The sequence below is a fragment of the Diadema antillarum genome, unplaced genomic scaffold, assembly GCF_040938485.1.
Source record: "Diadema antillarum isolate AM-2024a unplaced genomic scaffold, OU_Dant_1.0 scf00000132, whole genome shotgun sequence".
NCBI classification, from domain to species: domain Eukaryota; kingdom Metazoa; phylum Echinodermata; class Echinoidea; order Diadematoida; family Diadematidae; genus Diadema; species Diadema antillarum.
The window spans coordinates 1,440,005-1,461,524 of record NW_027271021.1 but is presented as its reverse complement, the minus strand read 5'-3'; the positions used below and the strand labels follow the sequence as shown (position 1 = coordinate 1,461,524).

At 37.4% G+C, this 21,520-nt stretch overlaps 1 protein-coding gene across 1 annotated transcript; it reads right to left on the bottom strand.

Annotated features, from left to right (window-relative positions):
• Positions 1 to 265: 265 nt before the first annotated feature.
• On the bottom strand, positions 266 to 20,189 carry LOC139720739 (sodium/glucose cotransporter 4-like). The gene is made up of 12 exons (XM_071632094.1): positions 20,118 to 20,189; positions 18,802 to 18,906; positions 15,760 to 15,924; positions 7,455 to 7,641; positions 6,681 to 6,889; positions 5,442 to 5,577; positions 4,429 to 4,530; positions 3,780 to 3,975; positions 2,723 to 3,113; positions 2,056 to 2,217; positions 1,371 to 1,461; positions 266 to 492 (listed from the first exon to the last, which is right to left on the bottom strand). Exons 1-12 carry the CDS (start codon positions 20,184 to 20,186, stop codon positions 266 to 268), a joined length of 2,040 nt encoding a protein of 679 aa, XP_071488195.1. The 5' UTR covers positions 20,187 to 20,189.
• Between the last annotated feature and the right edge of the window lie 1,331 nt (positions 20,190 to 21,520).

Here is a 21,520-nt window from a genome sequence, read left to right as displayed (position 1 = left end):
CAATATAATCTGGCAGTATTAAGCATGTCATGCTTATTGAGGGACATACAAATGGGGCTTTGATACCAAGAAGGAGCACATCGCACCCTTACGTAACAATTCTATATACAAATTCATATAACAAGTAGGATAATACGGTAGTTGTACGAGATGGTTGTTATGATAAACGGTGTATATTCTTACAACAGTTGATGAAACTCATAACGGCGTACAAAAAAAAATCCTGTACGGGTAGTCTCTCCATTTGCACCATACTTTAAGTATTCTAGCCATACCATATGTAAAGAAATATGGCGGTACCGATGACGGCGCAGGCGAAGGCGTTGACGATGAGGCGGTCTCTCTTTGTCTGTATGACTTTCTCCATTTGCTGCTCCTCGCGCAGCCGCAGATCCTCGTCCGAGATCGTGTCCTCATTGCTCGGCGAAAACCCGCAGAACCAGTTGTAGAATCGCTTGAATATCGATTGCTCGGCTTCGATTGACGCGGCCGCTGTGGATGAATTGGTGAATGAAACATGGATTGATTGATTGATTGATTGATTGATTGATTGATTGATTGATTGATTGATTGATTAAGTGATTTATTGATCAACTGATTGGTTGGTTGATTAAGTGATTGATTGATTGACTGACTACTAGTAATTGATGGATTGACTGATTGACTGATTAACTGATTTATTGATTGGTTGACTGATACCCTCATTGAATTATTGATTGATTGATTGATTGATTGATTGATTGATTGATTGATTGATTGATTGATTGATTGATTAATTGATTGTATGGATTACGGGTTTGTTGATTAGTCGGTTGCATAATCAAAGATTGTTTGCTGAATTGTTGTATTTTAGGCATCACATTGGTGAATTAGCCAAGAAAAATAACTGGACTAATAAGACGAAAATAATAATTCCTTGATAGTTTGAATATTTGGTTTATCACAACAAACCCTGAAAAACATGCACCTATAAAAGAGAAAGATATGCATAAAGATAGGTCATTGCAATAAAGATAACAAGGTTTACTATTTCTAGTCGTCGTATGCCTTGAGGACGTATCAGATATAACATTTTCAAATTATTGAATGTTTGTGATTAAATCTTAGATTAAAAGTGACATTGCAATTTGGACGATTATTCGTTTAATGAAGTTCGAATTTGTCCAAGATTGATTTTTTTTTCCCCACACGGGTGCAAGGACTAGGCTTGCATCTTTCAGAGTAGATATATTATGTTCCCCGTTTCTTGTAGTGTGTTTGTGTGTGTGTTTGTGTACCTGTATTTGTGTGTTATTTTGTATTCATTCATGTTTTGTTTGTTTTAGATTCAGTTGTCGGAAAACTCGAATCAAACATGATTGTATACTCACGAGATCGATCCATGCATTCCACATCAGGGACTTTCTCGATTGCCACCGACGAGGGCGCTGCTTCGTCGTGATTTTTGGCTTCAACCCCGGCCTGTTAATGGAGAAAGTTGGGGAAATGCGGAGGATGACTAGATTTGGAAGTGAGATTTGTGATAGGGGGCAGATAAGACGGAGTTAAACCTAGAAGAAGGAGACCAGATATAGAGAGAATGAAAGAAAGTGACCTTTGCGAATGGAGATGTAAATTGAATCCAAAGGGAAATCTGAAACATTTCGTCATGCCTAGTATGCAGTCCGGCGACGAAAATTATGACCCCCAAAACAAACAAACAAACAAACAAACAAGCAAACAAATAAACAAACCAAAAAGAAGAATAAGACTATTTGAGAGAATATCTACTACCAGGGGAAATGACGTTGCCACTGCTTGAACACATCCGAGATGGTTAATGCTGTTACCAGATGAGTTGCACCATGCCAAGATAACAGTCTTTCATGTCATTTCATTACGTCATATTTTTATTATAAGACATTGTTTTGTGATCCGGTGACGGTCTACAAAAAGTTTCTCAGGCATGTCTGGAGGAAGTAAGGGAAACCATGACAACACATAAACATAATATCAATTTTTGTTTTAGGGGAAAAAACTCAAGAGGAAGGAAATAACGTGGAAAATTGGAGGTACCTCATCGACCTTCCGATAGCTCTCTTTCATTTCCATAGCCTCTTGGTCTACCGGTCCCACCGGGTTGTCAGCCCCGCTGAGCTCGGCGTTGAATTTCTTCTTCTGGGAAAACTCCACTCTCTCCTCTCGACTGAAGCGTGTGCAATACGTAAGTCGATAGAGCTGTGATTGACAACAAACACAACACATAACCACACAAAGGAACGGTGCTGACGATGATAACCATCGTCTTATTTTGTGTGTCTATTATACATGTATAGGGCCTATATGCACCTGTAAGTGCTTTCGTTCATGTATGATATTATCATATTATTATCATATTATTATTATCATTATTATCATTATTATTATTATCATTATTATTATTATTATTATTATTATTATTATTATTATTATCATTATTATTATTATCATTATCATCATTATTATTATTATTATCATTATTATCATTATTGTTCTTCTTCTTCTTCTTTGTTTTCTTCTTGATTATCAACATTACCACAACTACTACTACTACTACTACTACCACCATGACTACAACTAAAAGTACTATAACCATTACTCTTAATACTTCTACTAGCAAACCAACATACATGAATGGATCAATGGTTACCTTGTTGGTTTGATAATGATTGATTTTATAATTGCCGCTACTAACGACACTCACGTATTCTTTAGGAATCGGTTCTGTCAGCAGACTTATGGCAAGCACGATCAGAACTGTCCAACAGAAGAGGAAGAGGGCAAAATACATGTAATGGAACAAGAGGGCTCGAATGGCTTCAGGTCTGTCGTCCACCTCCCCGCAGCCGGGCTCGGGATAGACGAAGTCGAGGATCATTCGTACGGCGCCGATAACCAGCGCGCTCATCAGGCCCCAGAAGGCGCCCGTCTCGTTCACTCGCTCGATGAGGACGGCGAGCGTGTAGATGGCGGCCAGAGAGGGCGCCATATAGGAGGTAACCTGCTGGATGTAGTCGAAGAGTTTGCCGTTCTGACTGTTCTGCACGACGGGCACCCAGAGTACGCTGACTGCTACCAGAACGAGCACTACGATCCTGCAGACAGACAGACAGACAGACAGACACAGACAGACACAGACACAGACACAGACACAGACACAGACACAGACACAGACACAGACAAAGACAAAGACAAAGACACAGACAAAGACACAGACAAAGACACAAACAAAAACACAAACACAAACACAGAGAGGAAGGGGGTTCGGTATTGAGGAAGAATGAGGAGAACATGAAGAGAAAACGGGAGATAGAAACGATGCAGATGATGATTTTACCGGAAAGATCATTAAGTATAATAATTACATTTTGGATGAAAAAAAATTAACCCTCTAGTAATTGGTTAAAATGGCTTCACGTGATTATTATGTATTTTAAGCTATATGAGAATGTTTCCCTGTTTGACACTCCATTGTAGTACTAACACGTCTTCAGCTATCACCTCCAATTTCATGTCAAAAAGCAGGTGTTATGCAAATTGATGCATCAATCTGCCCCCATTCTTATTGTTGTTTTTCGTTTAATCTCCGGATTTGATAAAGCACGAGATTGCATTCTGAAGCTAATATCCTAACAAACAAATCAAATACGGGGATTTTTTATGATAAGTTTATCACAAACTTAGTGATGCAAATTTATGTTAAATATATTTAAATTTTGAACATGCATTGTCTCCCGAAGTGAACTGATTACGGTGCTAACCTCCCAACTATCATGAGCTCTCTGTCATATTTCTGCCTCGATTTGGCATCTATCTTCGCCATGTCTTTCTCCGAAGGGAAGCGCCGAAAATGGCGCCAAATGTCCATGGTGAAGATAGAGGAGCCGCTGTTGAAGATGGACGTCAGAGAACTCATGAGGGCGCTAAGCATGACGGCCATCATCAAACCGCGTGCACCTGTTTGTGTGTAAGACAGAAATAAATAGACGGGAAGGAGAGATCAGTGACGCAATGTTGTGGTTAATGCCAAATTCATGGTGGACAAAATCTAATATCTCTGTTTGTTAACTTATTGTGATTTGAAGAACACAACAGAAATATTTCTTAAGTCTTTTAATGGTCAGTGTTGCATATCGTAAAAGTAGCCTAACAGTAAAGCCAATCGGAAATAATAAAGTCCCTACCACCATTATACTTGAAAATGTCACATATTACACATACAATTACAAATGCATTATGAAATGTGCATATATGAATGTATATCTATATAATTATGATAAGCTAACATTACATTTTTGATGATTATTATATAGCATCATTTCAATTATATCTACATTCATGTAAATTGAAAGAAAAAGTAATAGAAGTTCTTGCGCAATTACGTTTACCAAAATGAATCGCATTCCTTACCTTTAGGAAGTAGATTCATGACCATCAGCGGGTAGGCCAAGTTTGAACAGCCATCTTCACTGCCGCAAATTTCTTCACAGTTTTCAACACAGGCAACAATATCTGAAATATGCAGGGAGAAGCCGCCAATATAATATGTATTCTGAACTTGTATACTTTTGCCTTTGTAGCTTTATCCCGTCATTTAGCCAATGACCTTCAGTATCGGTTACTGCGTAGAATTTTGTACACTGACACCCCCCCCCCCCACACACACACACACGCAACCTTACCACGGTATTGTATTATTGTGTTACCTGTGATAACCACACGCTTATCATGCACAAGTGGTCTTCGTATCCATCTACGATAACAATGAATATGCGTTACTATGGCATTCCATTTCACGCTGCCGTTGAACATGGCAGCCGATGTCCCATGATAATTTACATCAATAACGATATGCCTTATTTTCCGCCATAAACATGACATGGTCACCGGAGTCAAATGTCAAGGGAGGTACGTTTGTTTCCTCTATAGTGGCTTATCAATCAGCGATGAACTTTGAGCATTGTAAGGAACGTAATGCATTGAGCCAGATTTAAAACAAAAACGCATCAGCTCAGTTTGAGAATAACTAGCGGAATCATAATTATGCTTTCATAGGAGGATTAAGTTTCCTTGTTATACAACCTGAAGTTAGTACGTTATGGATAAACACAAGAATTAGCGAGCATGGGGTGTGGGTGGGTGCAATTAGGGTTTTTGTAGTCGTGCAACCTGCTGTATAAATAATTATTCTGATAGTCTCTTGATTGTCGTTTCATGTATCTTTACAAAATGATTGTGTTCAAAGCATCTAAGTCATAATATTTAAGTGGCTCGCGTCTTTTCCATTCAAAAATATGATATTGAAATAATATGATGCAATTCGATAGATTGACACATGTTTCCTTTGCCACTGAGGGCAGTATTGTAAGGGTATTTATCTGTAGGGTATACCAAGAAGGTATCACACACGTATAAAAACGTACCTGGATAGAGAATGCGAGCTACCATGCCAGGCATGACGATGAAAAACAACGGTGTGATCTTACAGATGCCGGCCAGGATTGTGCCCCCCTTGCCGTGGGAGAGATTCTTGGCAGCGAGTGTGCGCTGGACGATTACCTGCGAGTCGAAATAGGGTGGGAGATATATCGGGAACGATTATGATAATCATGACGACGATGATGATGATGATGATGATGATGGTAATGAAAGCAGTGATGATGGTGATGATGATAAAGCTATACAGAGTGTTGGAGAGCGCCAACTTCATTAGAGGGTCACTAACGCCTTAGAATTGTGCGCTCGTCCTCTAACAAAAATCTTCTATTCGGATCGGATCTGGATCATCACCAAAACATTCTCCTATAGTATACCATGAAATTTCCATCTAACTCCGTTCAAAAGTTTTCGAGTCATTTTGCTCAGAGACAAAAAAACAAACAAACAAACAAACATCTAACAACCAAACACACTGTTTTAATTGGATTGACTAGATACTTGGATCTTTGGAAAAGGAAGAAATCCTGACGTCACGTAGTCTAAGTTGCTGTTATGTTGTTGTTGTTGGTTTTTTTAAACCCTGATATGTTAATACCTAGTTGTGCTGCTGTGAATAGGTTGGAAAAAAATACCAACTCACTGCTCAGTGATTTTGACCCAACACTATACATATGATGATAGGTATTATAATGTTTGTGTCATTGAAGAAGGAGAAAGCAGAGTGGATTAGGATAAAGAATAGAAGGAGATGAAACCAGAGATTTGAAATGGCAAGCGGTGCTGAGAATAAAGATTTAGCACAGGAGCTTGGTGAAGTTATGAAGTTAGTATCTATGCCTCGAAACTTGCATCCTTCCTTAACCAACCAGCTAGGATTTTTATAGCTGAATATGTGTTGTCACTTTCAATGCCCTTGACCAGTCAGATGACAAAAATAATTTTAGAGGGATATACATTGTAATAGTAGTTGTAGAAGTAATGGCAGTAGTGGAAGGGATTAGTCGAAGAAAATAGTTATAAGTAGACGCAATACTGTCTAGCTTAAGCACACACACACACACACACACACACACACACACACACATACACACACACACACACACACACACACACACACACACACACGCAAACATCAAACATCAAACATCGAAGCACACTCTAGACGATCACGACCGAATGAGGAAAAAATGGTGTATAATGGAAATCGCTCTCGGCGGCCGGACCTGGTCGGTGGTCCAATACCACAGCGACGCCGTCGTCTGGCCGAAGATGAAGCCGGGCCAAGGGAGGTCGGAGTCGATCGGATCGCGAAGCATCGAGAAGTAGTCGTCTCGCGGCTCGCCACACTCGTTGCCCCCGTACTTTGTTTCATTAGGCACTGCCTCGCCGTAGAGCGGTTCCAAGTTATCATAGCCCCCGATGGCATTGAAGGCTGTGGATAAGAAATAGAGAAAGATATATAATTATGTATAATGTGAAGATAGATAGATGGATAGATAGATAGATGGATAGATGGATAGATAGATAGATAGATAGATAGATAGATAGATAGACAGAGAGGAATGTAGAGAGATAGAGAGAGGGAAGGAGAGAAGGAGAGGCAGAAAGACGGGGAAAAAGAAGAAGGGAGGAATGGGAAAGATTAAACGTTTTTAGATAATAACAGAGATCCTTGCTTTTTCTTCTGTCAGCAGTATACATCTCTTCTGTGAACTTTCCTCTTATCACTACTATTCCTGTTTCTTGTGACGCTACTACTATACCATTACTGCCATTTCTGTTTATTGATTTTTCTGCCATCATTATCTTCTCAAGTGCTACTTTTAACTCTATTTCCTCGGAAGTGTTATCGTTTTTTTGAGGACCAAGCCTTCCTCGAATTGATTCTAATTCTCACTGATTCATCGTAAACTTTCCAAATATTCATCATTGAAGTAACTCGAAGTGAATAGGCGTGACTTTCACACAAGCCCTACCTTCAGTGAACCACAACTTACATTCGATGCACAGCCACAGGGCGCCACCAAGCATTATGATCGCCTGTACCGTGTCCGTGTAGATGACGGCCGCCAGCCCGCCGGTGACCGTGTACAAGGCGGAGATGGCCAGTAGAACGAGAATAGAGACATACAGGTTCCATCCAAGGGCCTGTTCGATGAACAGCGCCCCCGAATAAAGATCCACCTTTAGAAAACGGGGTTAGAAAATAATTAATTATTATTCCGTTATTCATTCTTGATTTTAAGAAGAAAATACAGGGTGACACTCTTTGCTTTTTGTGCGTTGTGGAGTCGGGACATTATTATGGTAGAGAGCATCAATTCCATTTTCCTGTGACCAATGTACAAACAGAATGGGAGACCACCTGTCCCAGTATAGAGTCACCGGTGAGGTGAGAGTTTCTACTAATCAGGGAGGCCTTGGAGAAAGGAACTTAGCATTACAGAATAATACAAATAAAGAAATAAAACCACTTCGAAATGTTATCACTCCAAGACAGCGAGCATCGCGAAAATATTTAATCTTAAACAACCAGCGATTCTACAGGCATGGTAACGTGAAAACAGGGAGGAGTCCTCTCATGTCCCACCGATCCCACCCCATTTCACTAGGACCTCACTTGTTTTTATTGCTTGTTTGAGTAGATGATATGATAAAGATGTGACAAGTGCTGTAAACTAGTTTTATTGAAGCTAAATGGTGCAATTATGGGGGCGAGCCAGTCTGTATGAAGAGGCGATATGATAATTAAGTTAAGAGTAATTATCTAATGGATATGATGAATCAATTTGATTGACCTGACCTACTTTAAGAGTCAATGTCTTGGGTTATGTCGACATTACCCTGCAATTGGCAGTACTTTGCGACTATTTCCTCACATGAAGACAGTTTCTAATCAGTTTTAGATAGATTAAAAAAGAATAAACGATGGAAATTTCCATGACTGAAAATAATTCAGTTTAAATCATCACGAAGAAGCTGAGAGAATGCATAGCGAATAACACTCTGAACTTTGAAACGGCAGTCCAGTGTTCGAGGCTTAACAAGACTTTTCTTTGACAAAGGTTTGTGCCTGCAAACTAACTTTTCATACCAAGTGGTAGCTCAGGTGACGCTGATCGATATTATTTCAAAGTAGATTGTCCTGAAGCAGATCAGATGAAACAAAAAATATTTTTCAAATAGAGGTAGAAGCTTGAAACTTGGCACCAATCTTGTTACAGATAGTTTAGGACAGAATTTAGATCAACCACTCAAAAATCAGGGAGGCCCTGGAGAAAGGAACTAACCATTATAAAATGATACAAATAAAGAAATAAAACCACTTCGAAATGTTATCACTCCAAGGCCCCGTTGCTAGAAACTTTGCGTTTAAACGCAACTTGCAACTGATTGTCACTGGCCAATCAAAATCATTGTTGCATGCATGTCTTCTTAATAGGGTAGACCCTGAGCCAATCAGAACGGTTGTTTCAAAATTAGCAATTATTTGCAATTGATTGCAACTTTCTTGCAACGGGGCCCAGGACAGTGAGCATCGCGAAAATATTTAATCTTAAACAACCAGTGATTCCAAAGGCATGGTAACGTGAAATCAGGGAGGAGTCCTCTCATGTCCCGCCGATCCCACCCCATTTCACTAGGACCTCACTTGTTTTTTATTGCTTGTTTGAGTAGATGATATATGATAAAGATGTGACAAGTGCAGTAAACTAGTTTTATTGAAGCTAAATGGTGCAATTATGGGGGCGAGCCAGTCTGTATGAAGAGGCGATATGATAATTCAGAGTAACTATCTAATGGATATGGTGAATCAATTTGATTGACCTAACCTACTTTAAGCGTCCAAGATGGCCGCCATATATACTGAATTTGTTATTTGAAAGATAGAATTTGATAGAAAGATCAGATTTCAACGAATTGATGTCATATGAAAGAAAATCAAATTTTCTACAAGTTGATACCATTTTTGTGGGTTATTGTGATAACTTAATTGAGATTTTAAGGAAAAAACACTCATTTTTTATATTTGTCTGAAAAAAGGAAAATCATTAAAATGCTTGATTCAGCATAAATCAGAGAAAGTCTGAAGGATTATCTTGAAACGTTTCAAGAATTTTGTTTGACATAAAATTAATATTTGGAGAAAATTAGGGGTCAGTACCATTTTCGGTTCAGGAGTTATAATGTCTCAAACTTGAAAACTCACTATGTAAAAATGGCCACTTTAGTTGTGACAAGACCTTGTGGGTCGTAAAAAAAGTCTGCACGCCAAGACTACTATACGGCACTGGCGTTTGTAGCAGTGCCAGTGGTGCGTGTAGTAGTCTCTACAAACTAAGAAGACCATGCTTATTTTCAAGTTTTTATTGTAACAAACAACATTCCACTGGTCTACCTCAAAAAAATTGTTGCGAAAGCCTCCAAATCCAAGATGGCGTCCAAGATGGCCGCCATATATACTGAATTTGTTATTTGAAAGATAGAATTTGATAGAAAGATCAGATTTCAACAAATTTGATGTCATATGAAAGAAAATCAAATTTTCTACAAGTTGATACCATTTTTGTGGGTTATTGTGATAACTTAATTGAGATTTTAAGGAAAAAACACTCATTTTTTATATTTGTCTGAAAAAAGGAAAATCATTAAAATGCTTGATTCAGCATAAATCAGAGAAAGTCTAAAGGATTATCTTGAAACGTTTCAAGAATTTTGTTTGACATAAAATTAATATTTGGAGAAAATTAGGGGTCAGTACCATTTTCGGTTCAGGAGTTATAATGTCTCAAACTTGAAAACTCACTATGTAAAAAATAATGGCCACTTTAGTTGTGACAAGACCTTGTGGGTCGTAAAAAAAGTCTGCACGCCAAGACTACTATACGGCACTGGCGTTTGTAGCAGTGCCAGTGGTGCGTGTAGTAGTCTTGGCAAACGCAGACTTTTCTTTGACAAAGGTTTGTGCCTGCAAACTAACTTTTCATACCAAGTGGAAGCTCAGGTGACGCTGATCGATATTATTTCAAAGTAGATTGTTCTGAAGCAGATGAGATGAAACAAGAAATATTTTTCAAATAGAGGTAGTAGCTTGAAACTTGGCACCAATCTTGTTAAAGATAGTTTAGGACAGAATTTAGATCAATCACTCAAAAAAAAAATCAAGATGACAGCCATCAAAGTTAACATAGTGTATTGCGCCAAATTAAGTGTATTATTTCGATTTTGATAAATTTCGTCTGTTGTGCTATCTATTTATATGTTTTTATATATTTTGAACATTGTAATGCTATTTTAAAACGTCTTAGGTTTTTATGGAAACATTTTTTAAAACCAGTGATATTCTACTCTACGAAAAAGAAAAAAAATCGAGTGGAAGTTTTCACTTTTGAAGGAGTGAATAACAGAAAACAGTGAATTTAGAGTGAAATTGGGGTGAATTTTGAGTGAAAATGTTCATTTTCACTCATTTTAGAGTGACCTTAGGGATCACTCGTCACTCTTCGAGTGATCCCTGAGGTCACTCTAAAATGAATGAAAATGAACATTTTCACTCTCGAGTGATCCTGATATCTAATACGGGAAAGCATCCACCACTGGCACAAGTTCAGATCAAGTGATACTATAACCCACATGAAATCAGCCTAAAAACAATGTAAAAAAAATCTAATAACAGTAAATACAGTTTCAGCATGCTTATTTGTAAATGTGAATATACAGCACGAATGATTAATTTGGACAATTTTTTTTTTTTTTTTTTTGGGGGGGGGCTTTTTTTTCTCGGATCAAAAGGGCTTTCATGGACATCTACGGATCAGACATTATTACACATATACCATCATCATTTAAGTTTCTACAACAGCAGAGTAACATACAAGTAAAAAAGTATATCTTTGATACAGAAGCATTTCTGTTTTTTAATCAAAGATCGGGCCTTACCCAAACACTGGAATGAGCTCCATTCCCTCCCCCCCCCCCCCCAAAAAAGACCCTCAGTATGGTTTACACTGGTACGATATCGTTCGGATGTATATAGAAACATATAATAGACAGCAATATAAGAAGATTAAAAAATATATCAAATTATAAGTTGAGATTTAACTTTGACGCAACACACTAAAGGTATTGTTTACCATTGGGAGAGATAACACATTCGATTTATATGTGCAGGTTCGTTGTATCACAAAATATTCTACCATGTAAAAAAAAAAAAAAAAAATATATATATATATATATATATATATATATATATATATAATAAAGCCTAAAACATACGGAGATATCACCATTTCTTTTCAAGAAACCATAACCATCATAACTGTTGACAGCTTAGTATTAAAAAGAATTCTTATCAGATCTATTTAGTATATCTAACAATATTCAGCGTTAATTATACTGATTTAAGTTTGTACATTAGTTGTTCTATCCCTAACTCACAGTTTAGAACTAGTTTGAGGAATTAACTAAAGCTGGGTTTTTGTTTCACGTGCACCAATGGTAAATAATGCCTTTAACGACAACCTCGATTAATTACCGCCATCTTGAATTTTGTGTGGATACTATTTTTGTCGCTAAATATGACACATTGGCAAAATTTGTGCCAAATTCCAAGCCCCTATCTCTTTTTGGAAAATACTTTCTGTTCAATCTTATCTGCCTCAGAACAATCTACTATGAAATGCTACAGTAATAGCGACCAGCGTCACATACCACATGGCATGAACAGTTAGTTTGCAGGCACTTGCAAGTCACTAGACCATTACAGTATTACATGCGACCGTGTAAACACATTGTATGCAAAATTTATAATGCATAAATATATATATTTTTTTTCAAGTTTGAGATGTTAATTTGTCAACAATGTATGATATTGCCTGTAATTCCATAAATATGAATTGTGTCTCAATCTCAGTAAATCTCAATCTCAACCACAGGTTTCAAAATAATCCTTCAGTTCTTCTTTGATAAATACTAAATCATGCATTGTTACAATTTTTCCTTTTTTCAAAACAATATAAAAGTATTGATTTCCTCCCCCCCCCCCCAAAAAAAGAGAAGCAAACACCCCCCCCCCCCCATTCATCACAATACACAGCTAAAGTGGTATCAACTTTTAGGAAGTTTTACTCTCCTTCATATGACATCAAATTTGTTGCAATCCAATATCTCTATCAAATTCTATATTTGAAATGTTAAATTCAATAAAAATGGCGGCCCTATTGGACCGCACCTGTACTTTGGAGGTTTCTGCAACAAATCTACTGAGGTGTACTCACGGAATATTACTTATTATGTTTAATATCGTGCATGGTCTTGTTTATAGAGAGAGTGGAACTCGAAAAGTAAGCATGATCTTGGATTTGACCCTCTGTGGAGTCTTTGGGAACAGGTGCGTGTAAATACATGATACTATGTAAAATGGGATTTCAAGTTTGAGACATTATAACTCCTGAACCAAATACAATACTGACCTCTAATTTTCTCCAAATATTAATTATATGGGAAAGATGTTAATTAGGTGATCCGAGTATCCTCTCGGATCACCTTCTGTATCCGTACGGATTCTTTCTTCTTCTTCTTTCTTTATTTCTCCCCAAAAGTTGTGTAGAGGTTAGCTCAGAAAGTGCTATGCCTATCAAGGTCAAACTTATACATGTATGTATCGTGTCCCAAAGACGACAGATCTAGTTTTTACATGGTTTTCATAAACATTTTCAAATTCAATTTTGTTTCCTTTTTAGAGAATATTCATGATGGTGCATTCTGAAAAATGTCTCCATAAAAACCTAAGACGGTTTGAAATAGCATTACAATGTTCAGAATATATAAAAACCAATATAAATAGACAGCAAAAAAGACATAATTGTATCAAAGTCGAAATATTACATTTACTTTGGCGCAATACACTATGTCAGCTTTGATGGCCTGCAATCTTGAATTTTTTGAGTGATTGATCTAAATTTTGTTTTAAACTTTCTATAGCAAGGTAGTTTCAAACTTCTACCTCTATTTGAAAAATATTTTTTTGCTTCATTTCATCTGCTTCAGAACAATCTACTTTGAAATAATAGCGATTAGCGTCACCTGAGCTACCACTTGGTATGAAAAGTTAGTTTGCAGGCACAAACCTTTGTCAAAGAAAAGTCTGCATTTCCCAAGACTACTACACGCACCACTGGCACTGTTACAAGCGCCAGCGCCAGTGGTGCGTTTAGTAGTCTTGGTGTGCACAGACTTTTTTTTACGACCAACAAGGTCTTGGTCACAAATAAAGTGGCCATTTTCACATAGTGAGTTTTCAAGTTTGAGACATTATAACTCCTGAACCGAAAATGGTACTGACCCATAATTTTCTCCAAATATTAATTATATAACAAACAAACTTCTTCAAGCGTTTCAAGATAATCCTTCAGACTTTCTTTGATTTATGCTGAATCAAGCGTTTTCATGATTTTCTTTTTTTTCAGAAAAATATCAAAAAATGAGTGTCTTTTCCTTAAAATCTCCATTAAGTTATCACAATAACCCACAAAAATGGTATCAACTTGTAGAAAATTTGATTTTCTTTCATATGACATCAAATTTGTTGAAATCTGATCTTTCTATCAAATTCTATCTTTCAAATAACAAATTCAGTAAATATGGCGGCCATCTTGGACGCCATCTTGGATTTGGAGGCTTTCGCAACAAATTTTTTTTGAGGTAGACCAGTGGAATGTTGTTTGTTACAATTACAACTTGAAAATAAGCATGGTTTACTTAGTTTGTAGAGAGAGTGGAACTCACTCGAAAAGTAAGCGAGTTTGGGGGGTTTGGCCCTCCGGTTAGGTGTAAATGGATAAGTGGCAATTCTGTGTAGAGCGGTGTTAACTCCTAAGAGCCTGCACTGCGTAAGTAAGACTATTATCATCATTGTTGTTAGTAAGGGTAAGGCCTACCATGTAGGCCTTAGTATAGTAAGGCCTACCATGCACAAAGCAAAAGGTCTTGTGATTGATCACTCGTGTCCGAACAGCGACTCCAGAATCAACCACGTTGGTCATCAGTGCACTATCATTCATCACAACTGTCGAAACTTGCACAACATTTTCTGCCACCATCCAATATTTATTCGTCACCTGTTTTGTTTCTGTTTGTCGTAAAATTGAACCATTGCAATGGTTGGATTGTTGGATCATTGGATTACTGGGCTGTGCGTTCTCCGAGTTTCGTATTCCCCTAACACTTCCATTGTCATCAGTTCATGGAACTCCTGGTTAAGTACATTTTTAGGGATTCTCTTCCCCCTCATAGATAGTGGTTTTCGGTTGGTGCGGATTGATTAGCAAAATTTTGGCAGTCTGTAAATTATCGATCTTAAAGGAGCGGATGCTACGACACAGTTTCAAATTGGACCAACTCGGCGCTACAATGAGTCCACATCTTTCGATGATATTTAATATCATAGACATCTACATTGTGTCGAGTTACACACCTGTCACCTGTGCCAGTCGCAATATAGCTATGCTGTAGGAAAGTATAGACTTGCGTTACAATGGCTCCAGATTATATTAATCATTGTCACTTAGAAATGTAGGATAGCGCCCCCTATTTTTGCATTTCGATAAGAATGCATTTTTATTGACAATATTAGATTAAACCTAAACGATGATTTTTCTTTTGTTTAGAATAGATGTCATTGTCTGAAAACAAATCAGACGGGGCATGTTCAAAAGATAAATTGTACAGAACCTATAACAAACCTACAGAACATTTTTTTTAAAAGGACTAAACATACAAGTTTAAGAAGGCATGGCTTCTTTGCATTTCATGGTTGTGGCTTTACACCTTTCATCTTTGAGACATCACAGCCCATCAGATTTAAACAAAAGCGAAAATGATTTCATCTTTTTGCTGCTGTTTCACGACCACATTCCTCCCGCTTTCATGTTCGTTCGGCGGAAGATAAATTTGGCGTTCATTTCATTTCATTTTCATTTTCATTTTTATTTTAACACGGTAATAAAAGGAAACTTGCTCAGCCATCGACTGTTATTCTGCAAGTCCGTGCATGTATACAATATAACAGAACGAAAACAAAGATTCAGTAACAGCATATAACAATGATTGAAAATAAGAACAAAAGAAAAGAGAGAGAAAAAAAATCACAAGGGAAGAGAAAAGTATATCTACTTATATCCCGTGTATCTCGTTGAAGAAAACTTCATGATTAATATGACCTCTGAACCGCCTCTGAACAATCAATTTTTAATCTCCGAAATAGGCAAGTAATCGAGAAGCGATGGAATATTTTCCTCTCACCGATATTTTCGTGAAGATGTAGAGTATGAGCGAGACGAACGCAATGATCATACGAAGCCGAACTCCACCGAAGCGTTTCTGCAGGTACTCTGGCAAGGTGAAGATCCCGCTGGCCAAATAGACTGGTAGGAAAACCCATCCAAGAATCTGGAGGATGATCAGCGCCTGTTCAAACAGAAACAAATTGCATTTACCCAGAATATGATTTTTTTAATCACCGATTCACAGAATTTACACAAGTCAAAATAGAGGAATTTCAGAAGAAGCTATTTAAATAGTAATATAATATATACCTCTCCGGCAATTTCGAATCTAAGTAACCCTCTTGGTTACTATTTTCACAGCCAATTATAATGCCTGATATACATAATGTAATTTTTGCCATATCTTTGGGTGGGGGGGGGGGGGGGGGGGGTTCGACTAAAAGTTAGATTTTTCTTTCTTTTCAGACATATTCGGATCTCCTTTGCTTTTATTGTAGATTACCATTCTGGGCATTTTGGTACCATTTTGTTTAACGTTACAAATTTGCTCAACTTGAATGTGCAGAGAAATATGGACAACATTACTCTTTACAACATGTTCCCTATACCCAATCGCTGACGAGTATATCACCTTTCTCTATCCATACGGAAATATTTGAAGTGCTAGATTTTGACGGCCATTCAATTTTGGCAGCCATCTTTAACATTTCAAAAACCTCAAAGATGCTAGAGTTGTAGCATCCAGATTTGAAGTCAGCACTCTCTAAATAAGGTTAAACCATCAAAAAAACATTGGATGAAGGTAAAAAAAAGGTTCAGCCTCTGTCAGCCAGATTATAATACAGTTCGTTTTCCTGGAGGTTCGTTAATCCGAAGATTAAATATTAGATTCGTTATTCAGCAGGTTCGCTAATCCCAAAATGCAAAAATAAAAAGTTTGTTATTCCGAAGATTCATTATTTCGAAAGCGAAATAAGGTTCGTTAGTACGCACCTCTTTCCCCCCCCCCCCAAAAAAAAAATGGATTAACGAATCTAGGGAGGAACGAACCCTATCTCATTTTCGGATTGAAGAACATTGGCTGGAATAACGAGCCTTCGGAACAACGCCACAAACCTTTGTTTACTTTACGAACAAACGTTTATACGAATAATCATAGTTTCTTTAAATGTTTTTGAATAACGAACCTTCGGAATAATGAACCTTACTTCATCTAATCTAGTTGAAGATGAACGATTCCTCGAAATAACGAACAATATCATCCGTCACCCAGACCACATATTGTGTTATCGTGTTACGGGGATTCATCGGATGGCAGTATGCTTGTATTCGAGTCAAGTTGAAACGAACGTCGTGTCAGTTTGTTTGTTCAGCTGCAAGTTAGTTTCTTCTCGTATTAACACATTAAATATGAATCCTAACGAAAAGAAAAAAAACTCGGGTGGGGAGGGGGGAGTGGGTGGAGGGAAGGAGGAGTGGAACGATGTTGCGCCCTGCAGATAGGAAGAACGCACAGCACATTGTCTGGAAGTCATAGAATTAGAACAAGCAGGTTTATGACCCATGGTTGATACCTTGTATACTGGAGACAAAAGCAGTGATACTGATTATGACTAGAGTAATAATGATTAATGATATATGATTATCAAAACAATGATTATCATATTAACATAGCAATTCTGAAAATGACAATACTGATGACAAAAATAACATAGTTAGTGTGTAGGCCCACAGGAAACATAATGATATCACAGCGTAGCATCTCACCGTAGCCATAGCTACCCTGGACGTTTTGTGACTTCGCAAATTATCATCTTGCCCATCACTTGTACATCGTAATATGTAACGATTCTTCCTCCCAGAGTGTGTGAAAATAGTATGATTATGCCTAAATTGCATGAAACATGACACAAAATCCCGGAAACATGGGAAACAACCACGCAAGAACTATCATGGCGATAGCAGAGTCCCAGCTGTAATAAACAGACTGAGAAAGGAAAACAAACGAGGGAAGAATAATTATCGAAGTCTTTTTTGAAATGATCATAAAGCAAACAAAGCGTGAGTAAATTGATTAAGTGCACGTGGTCCCTCGTCATCATGTGTCAATTTGCCTTGTCGCATACCTTAACCTATAAATATGGCATGTTGCGTATTTTTCTCGTGATGGAAAATTTTGGAAGTATACGCCACGTTGACAGAGAGACCAATAATTATCAGAGTGCATCGAAGAGAGAAGAAAATGTCTACGTTCGCTACGTTTTGTTTTGCTATGTTTTGCTAAAGAGATTCGGAGGAAAGTATCTTGTTTACTTACCTGTTTTATAGTCTGTATTAATGGTTCATTCGCAAAGCCAGTATCTTATGGAGATCTTATGAGGAAGCGTTTACTCACCGCTTCGCGGTACGTCAAGCGCGCTACAACACACCGTGAGATATAAATATTTTGGAATAGCATTTCATTCACACTTCGAGCAGAATGGCGTGAGACAAGTCAAATCACAACTTCATAACTACAAAGCACATATGTTTCATCCACAATATATGTATATATATGTGAATATATATGGTTTTAAAAATATTTGTATTTCATAGTTCCCCTTATCTGATTTATCACGGGATCTGCGGCTGTATGTACAAGCTTGCTTTTACGCAGGCCCCATCATATTTCTCGCATTATGACCATAGCTCAACTCTCATGTATACAGACCTTGTGTTTATATGAAGACACACTTTTGTACATTCAGGTGAAGTTTCATCTAATTCATGTTTTGTATAATTTTCGTATTGTAGATGTAGTTACATTTTGTGTGTGTGCTATTTGTGAGAAATATGAAAACAAATTGAATTGAATTGTATTATATACATATTTCTTTCACGTTACACACTAACCCATTTCTTCTACTGGTCTGACCTGTCTGTCGGACTAGTATAGGTACACAGTTTTTCCAGTTTTTACTTTAAATTCCTCAAAAAGTTACTGGTCCGACAGTGATTTTCACTGGTCAGGGACCGTCAGACCAGTGCGGAGCATTGAAACAGGCAGCAATTTACTCACATTCAATTCGAAGGCCCCAACAGCTATTCCCGAGGCAGCCCCCGATCCAGCCAACCCGATGAAATGCTCACTTCCGATATTGCTGGCAAAGAGAGAAGCACCAACCTTTGGCCAACATAAATTAAAACAAAAGATCAAAAGAAAAAAGCAAATACTCATATGTCAGAAGCCAAGATATTGAGGCGAAAAGCACTGGCGGCTCTTGATGTCCAAAATCGTTACACCAAGAAAATCAACCAAAATCAATAGGATAGCGCTTAAGATTATTGCACATGATTATGTTATTATCATTCTGCCAAAAAGTTGTAATGAAAATGTTCTGAGACAAATCTCGATGATCACTGATGACTTTACAGAATTAGATCCGACAATTTCTTCTCAGTAGATCTTAAATTGACGTGTAATAACAATGAGTAAAAACAAAAATCACTGGCGGCTCTTGGTGTTTTGGCGAACACTTATCAATATTCTGAATTATGGAAAATCGCAGTGTGTTATGATATTTCAGATAAAATGGTTAAAATTCCTAAGACATGCATTAGACTACAGTTCAAGAAGTCATACATTTTGTCTGTGTTGCTTGCATTTTTTTTTTGGGTGGCGTTCCACGTAAATATTGGCATTCTAAAGGCATTATTTACCATTTGCAGATGAAACAAAAACCCACTTAGTGCTTCAAAATACATTTAGTTCTAAAATGTGAGTTTAGGATAGAAACAATCAATGTAAATATTTCAATTAGTATAATCAATGTTAAGTAATGTTAGATATACAAAATGTGATAATAAGTACAATAAGTATAATAAAAATGTTTCTAGACTAAACCGTCTGCAGTCAGACAGTTGATTTCTATTGAGAAAATGGTGATATCTCCTTATATTTGAGGCTTTATTACAACTTTTGTAATATGGTAAGATGTTTTGTGATGCAGCTGACCTACACATACGCATCAAATGTGCTAACTCAAACACGTTAAATCACTGCTCCTCATGGTAATGTCCCTATAATCATGTAGGGTAAAATCATGCATACAGTTGCGTTGACATTTTTACCCTTTCCTTACGGTACTATCCTTTACACCCATGCAGAACTGAAGGGTATCTGAGCAGCATATATACGCAACATGTCTCGGTAGCATTATAGCTAAATCCGACCCCCGTTTCATAAAACTTGTTATCAATAACAAGTTACAACAATTGTTATAAGCTACTGAAACCCTTGCATCTGACTGGCTGAGAGCAAATTTGTCAAAGAAATGTGGCAGTTGTTACTGATAACAAGTTTGATGTGAGACGGGACCCAGATTGCTTACTTACCGGCAACCAAATCATTGAACCACCAGCAAGAAAATAGCCTTCAGCATTTCCACGGTTTGACCTCAGCATAGACTGAAATGATAAGTTTTAGTTGAAACAACATCAATCACAACAATGATTGGAATTTATATTATCATGCAAAGGTTAAAGCAAATGTAGTGCAGCAGTAACAATATATGCAGACGAAAAAGAAAATAATAATATCAACAGCGGAGGAAAACAATGTCGAAATGCAACATCAACAAAAGTATAAAAAAAAAAACCAAACACCACAGCAATATTGGCTGTTTCTCACTCTTTTTACATGTTCTTGCATTATACGTAGATTTGCAGTAATTGCAGAAACAATACTACCTCAAGGAATTATTTCATCCTATATGTCCTATTGTCTTATGATAAAGATAGAATTAAGAAACACGCACCGATATTCGCCAATTAGTAATCACTAGCTTTAACTTTTAACTCACGAGTCTCGAAACCTTTCGTGAAGAGCTTGTTAATCTACAATTTCAATGTATAATTCTCTAGAAATGTAAATATATAATAATGTTCAAGTTCAAGTTCGAATTTATTCGTTTTTCCACAATAAAGTAATATAAACATTAATCTCACTTTCTTGAGTGACAGAAACAATGCATGTAAATTCGTACAAAGAAAACAACAATATGGGAAAAACTAACAGTATCAATACATTGCAATTGTTGCAGAGGTATAATAACGAAAATGAAAGAATTGTCAATATGCAGTGTGTAAAAAAACGGAGGGACCCACTAAAAAGACAATGCTTGTAGAGTGTGGGCCCCTCTTGTATATAATGTGTTAATGTGTATAACCTAGAAAAGACAAATAAAAGAGTAAAATAATACTTAAAGGAAAAATGCAAATCACTTACCCCAAGACCTACTGATATTACCAACACAAAGTAAATGACAAGTACCCCAATATCAAGGGGGTCCAATGTTGCATTAAGTCCAGGGAGATCCGACATCTTTCGATTACCACGTAAATGAAACTTTGGGAAACTGTATCGATTTCACAAGCTGTCTTGATATCAAAGTCACATCATTTTGTTCGTCCTTATGAGTTTCCGTCAAGATGTCTATTAGTGCGCAAAGACGAAGCACTCCTTCAGGAACAGGTTTGGAGCCAGAGACGCACTTCGGCTAACGAGGGCAAGCTACCAGAGTATTCCACTACTCACGAGGCGGTACGTTGGGTCATCAGCAATCGGCGGATTCAATACCCGTTCAATTAAGAGTCAGCGCCAATCGTATAGTTCCTCTAACTACGTTACGGCAATGTTTCTTTTGCAGTTTTGCAGCACATTCGACATTAACTTTGGGCCTTTCTTGTTATGATCACAGGTTGGGCAGAAAAGTGCGGGAATGCACCTATACCTGTCT

Excerpts from the sequence above, each read along its gene's own strand:
- LOC139720739 (XM_071632094.1), bottom strand. The coding sequence starts at position 20,186 with ATGCTGAGGTCAAACCGTGGAAATGCTGAAGGCTATTTTCTTGCTGGT. Across the intron at positions 6,890-7,454 it reads CCTGTGGCTGTGCATCGAAT|CCTTCAATGCCATCGGGGGC; the intron begins GTAAGTTGTGGT and ends TCTTATCCACAG. Across the intron at positions 5,578-6,680 it reads GGTATTGGACCACCGACCAG|GTAATCGTCCAGCGCACACT; the intron begins GTCCGGCCGCCG and ends TTCGACTCGCAG.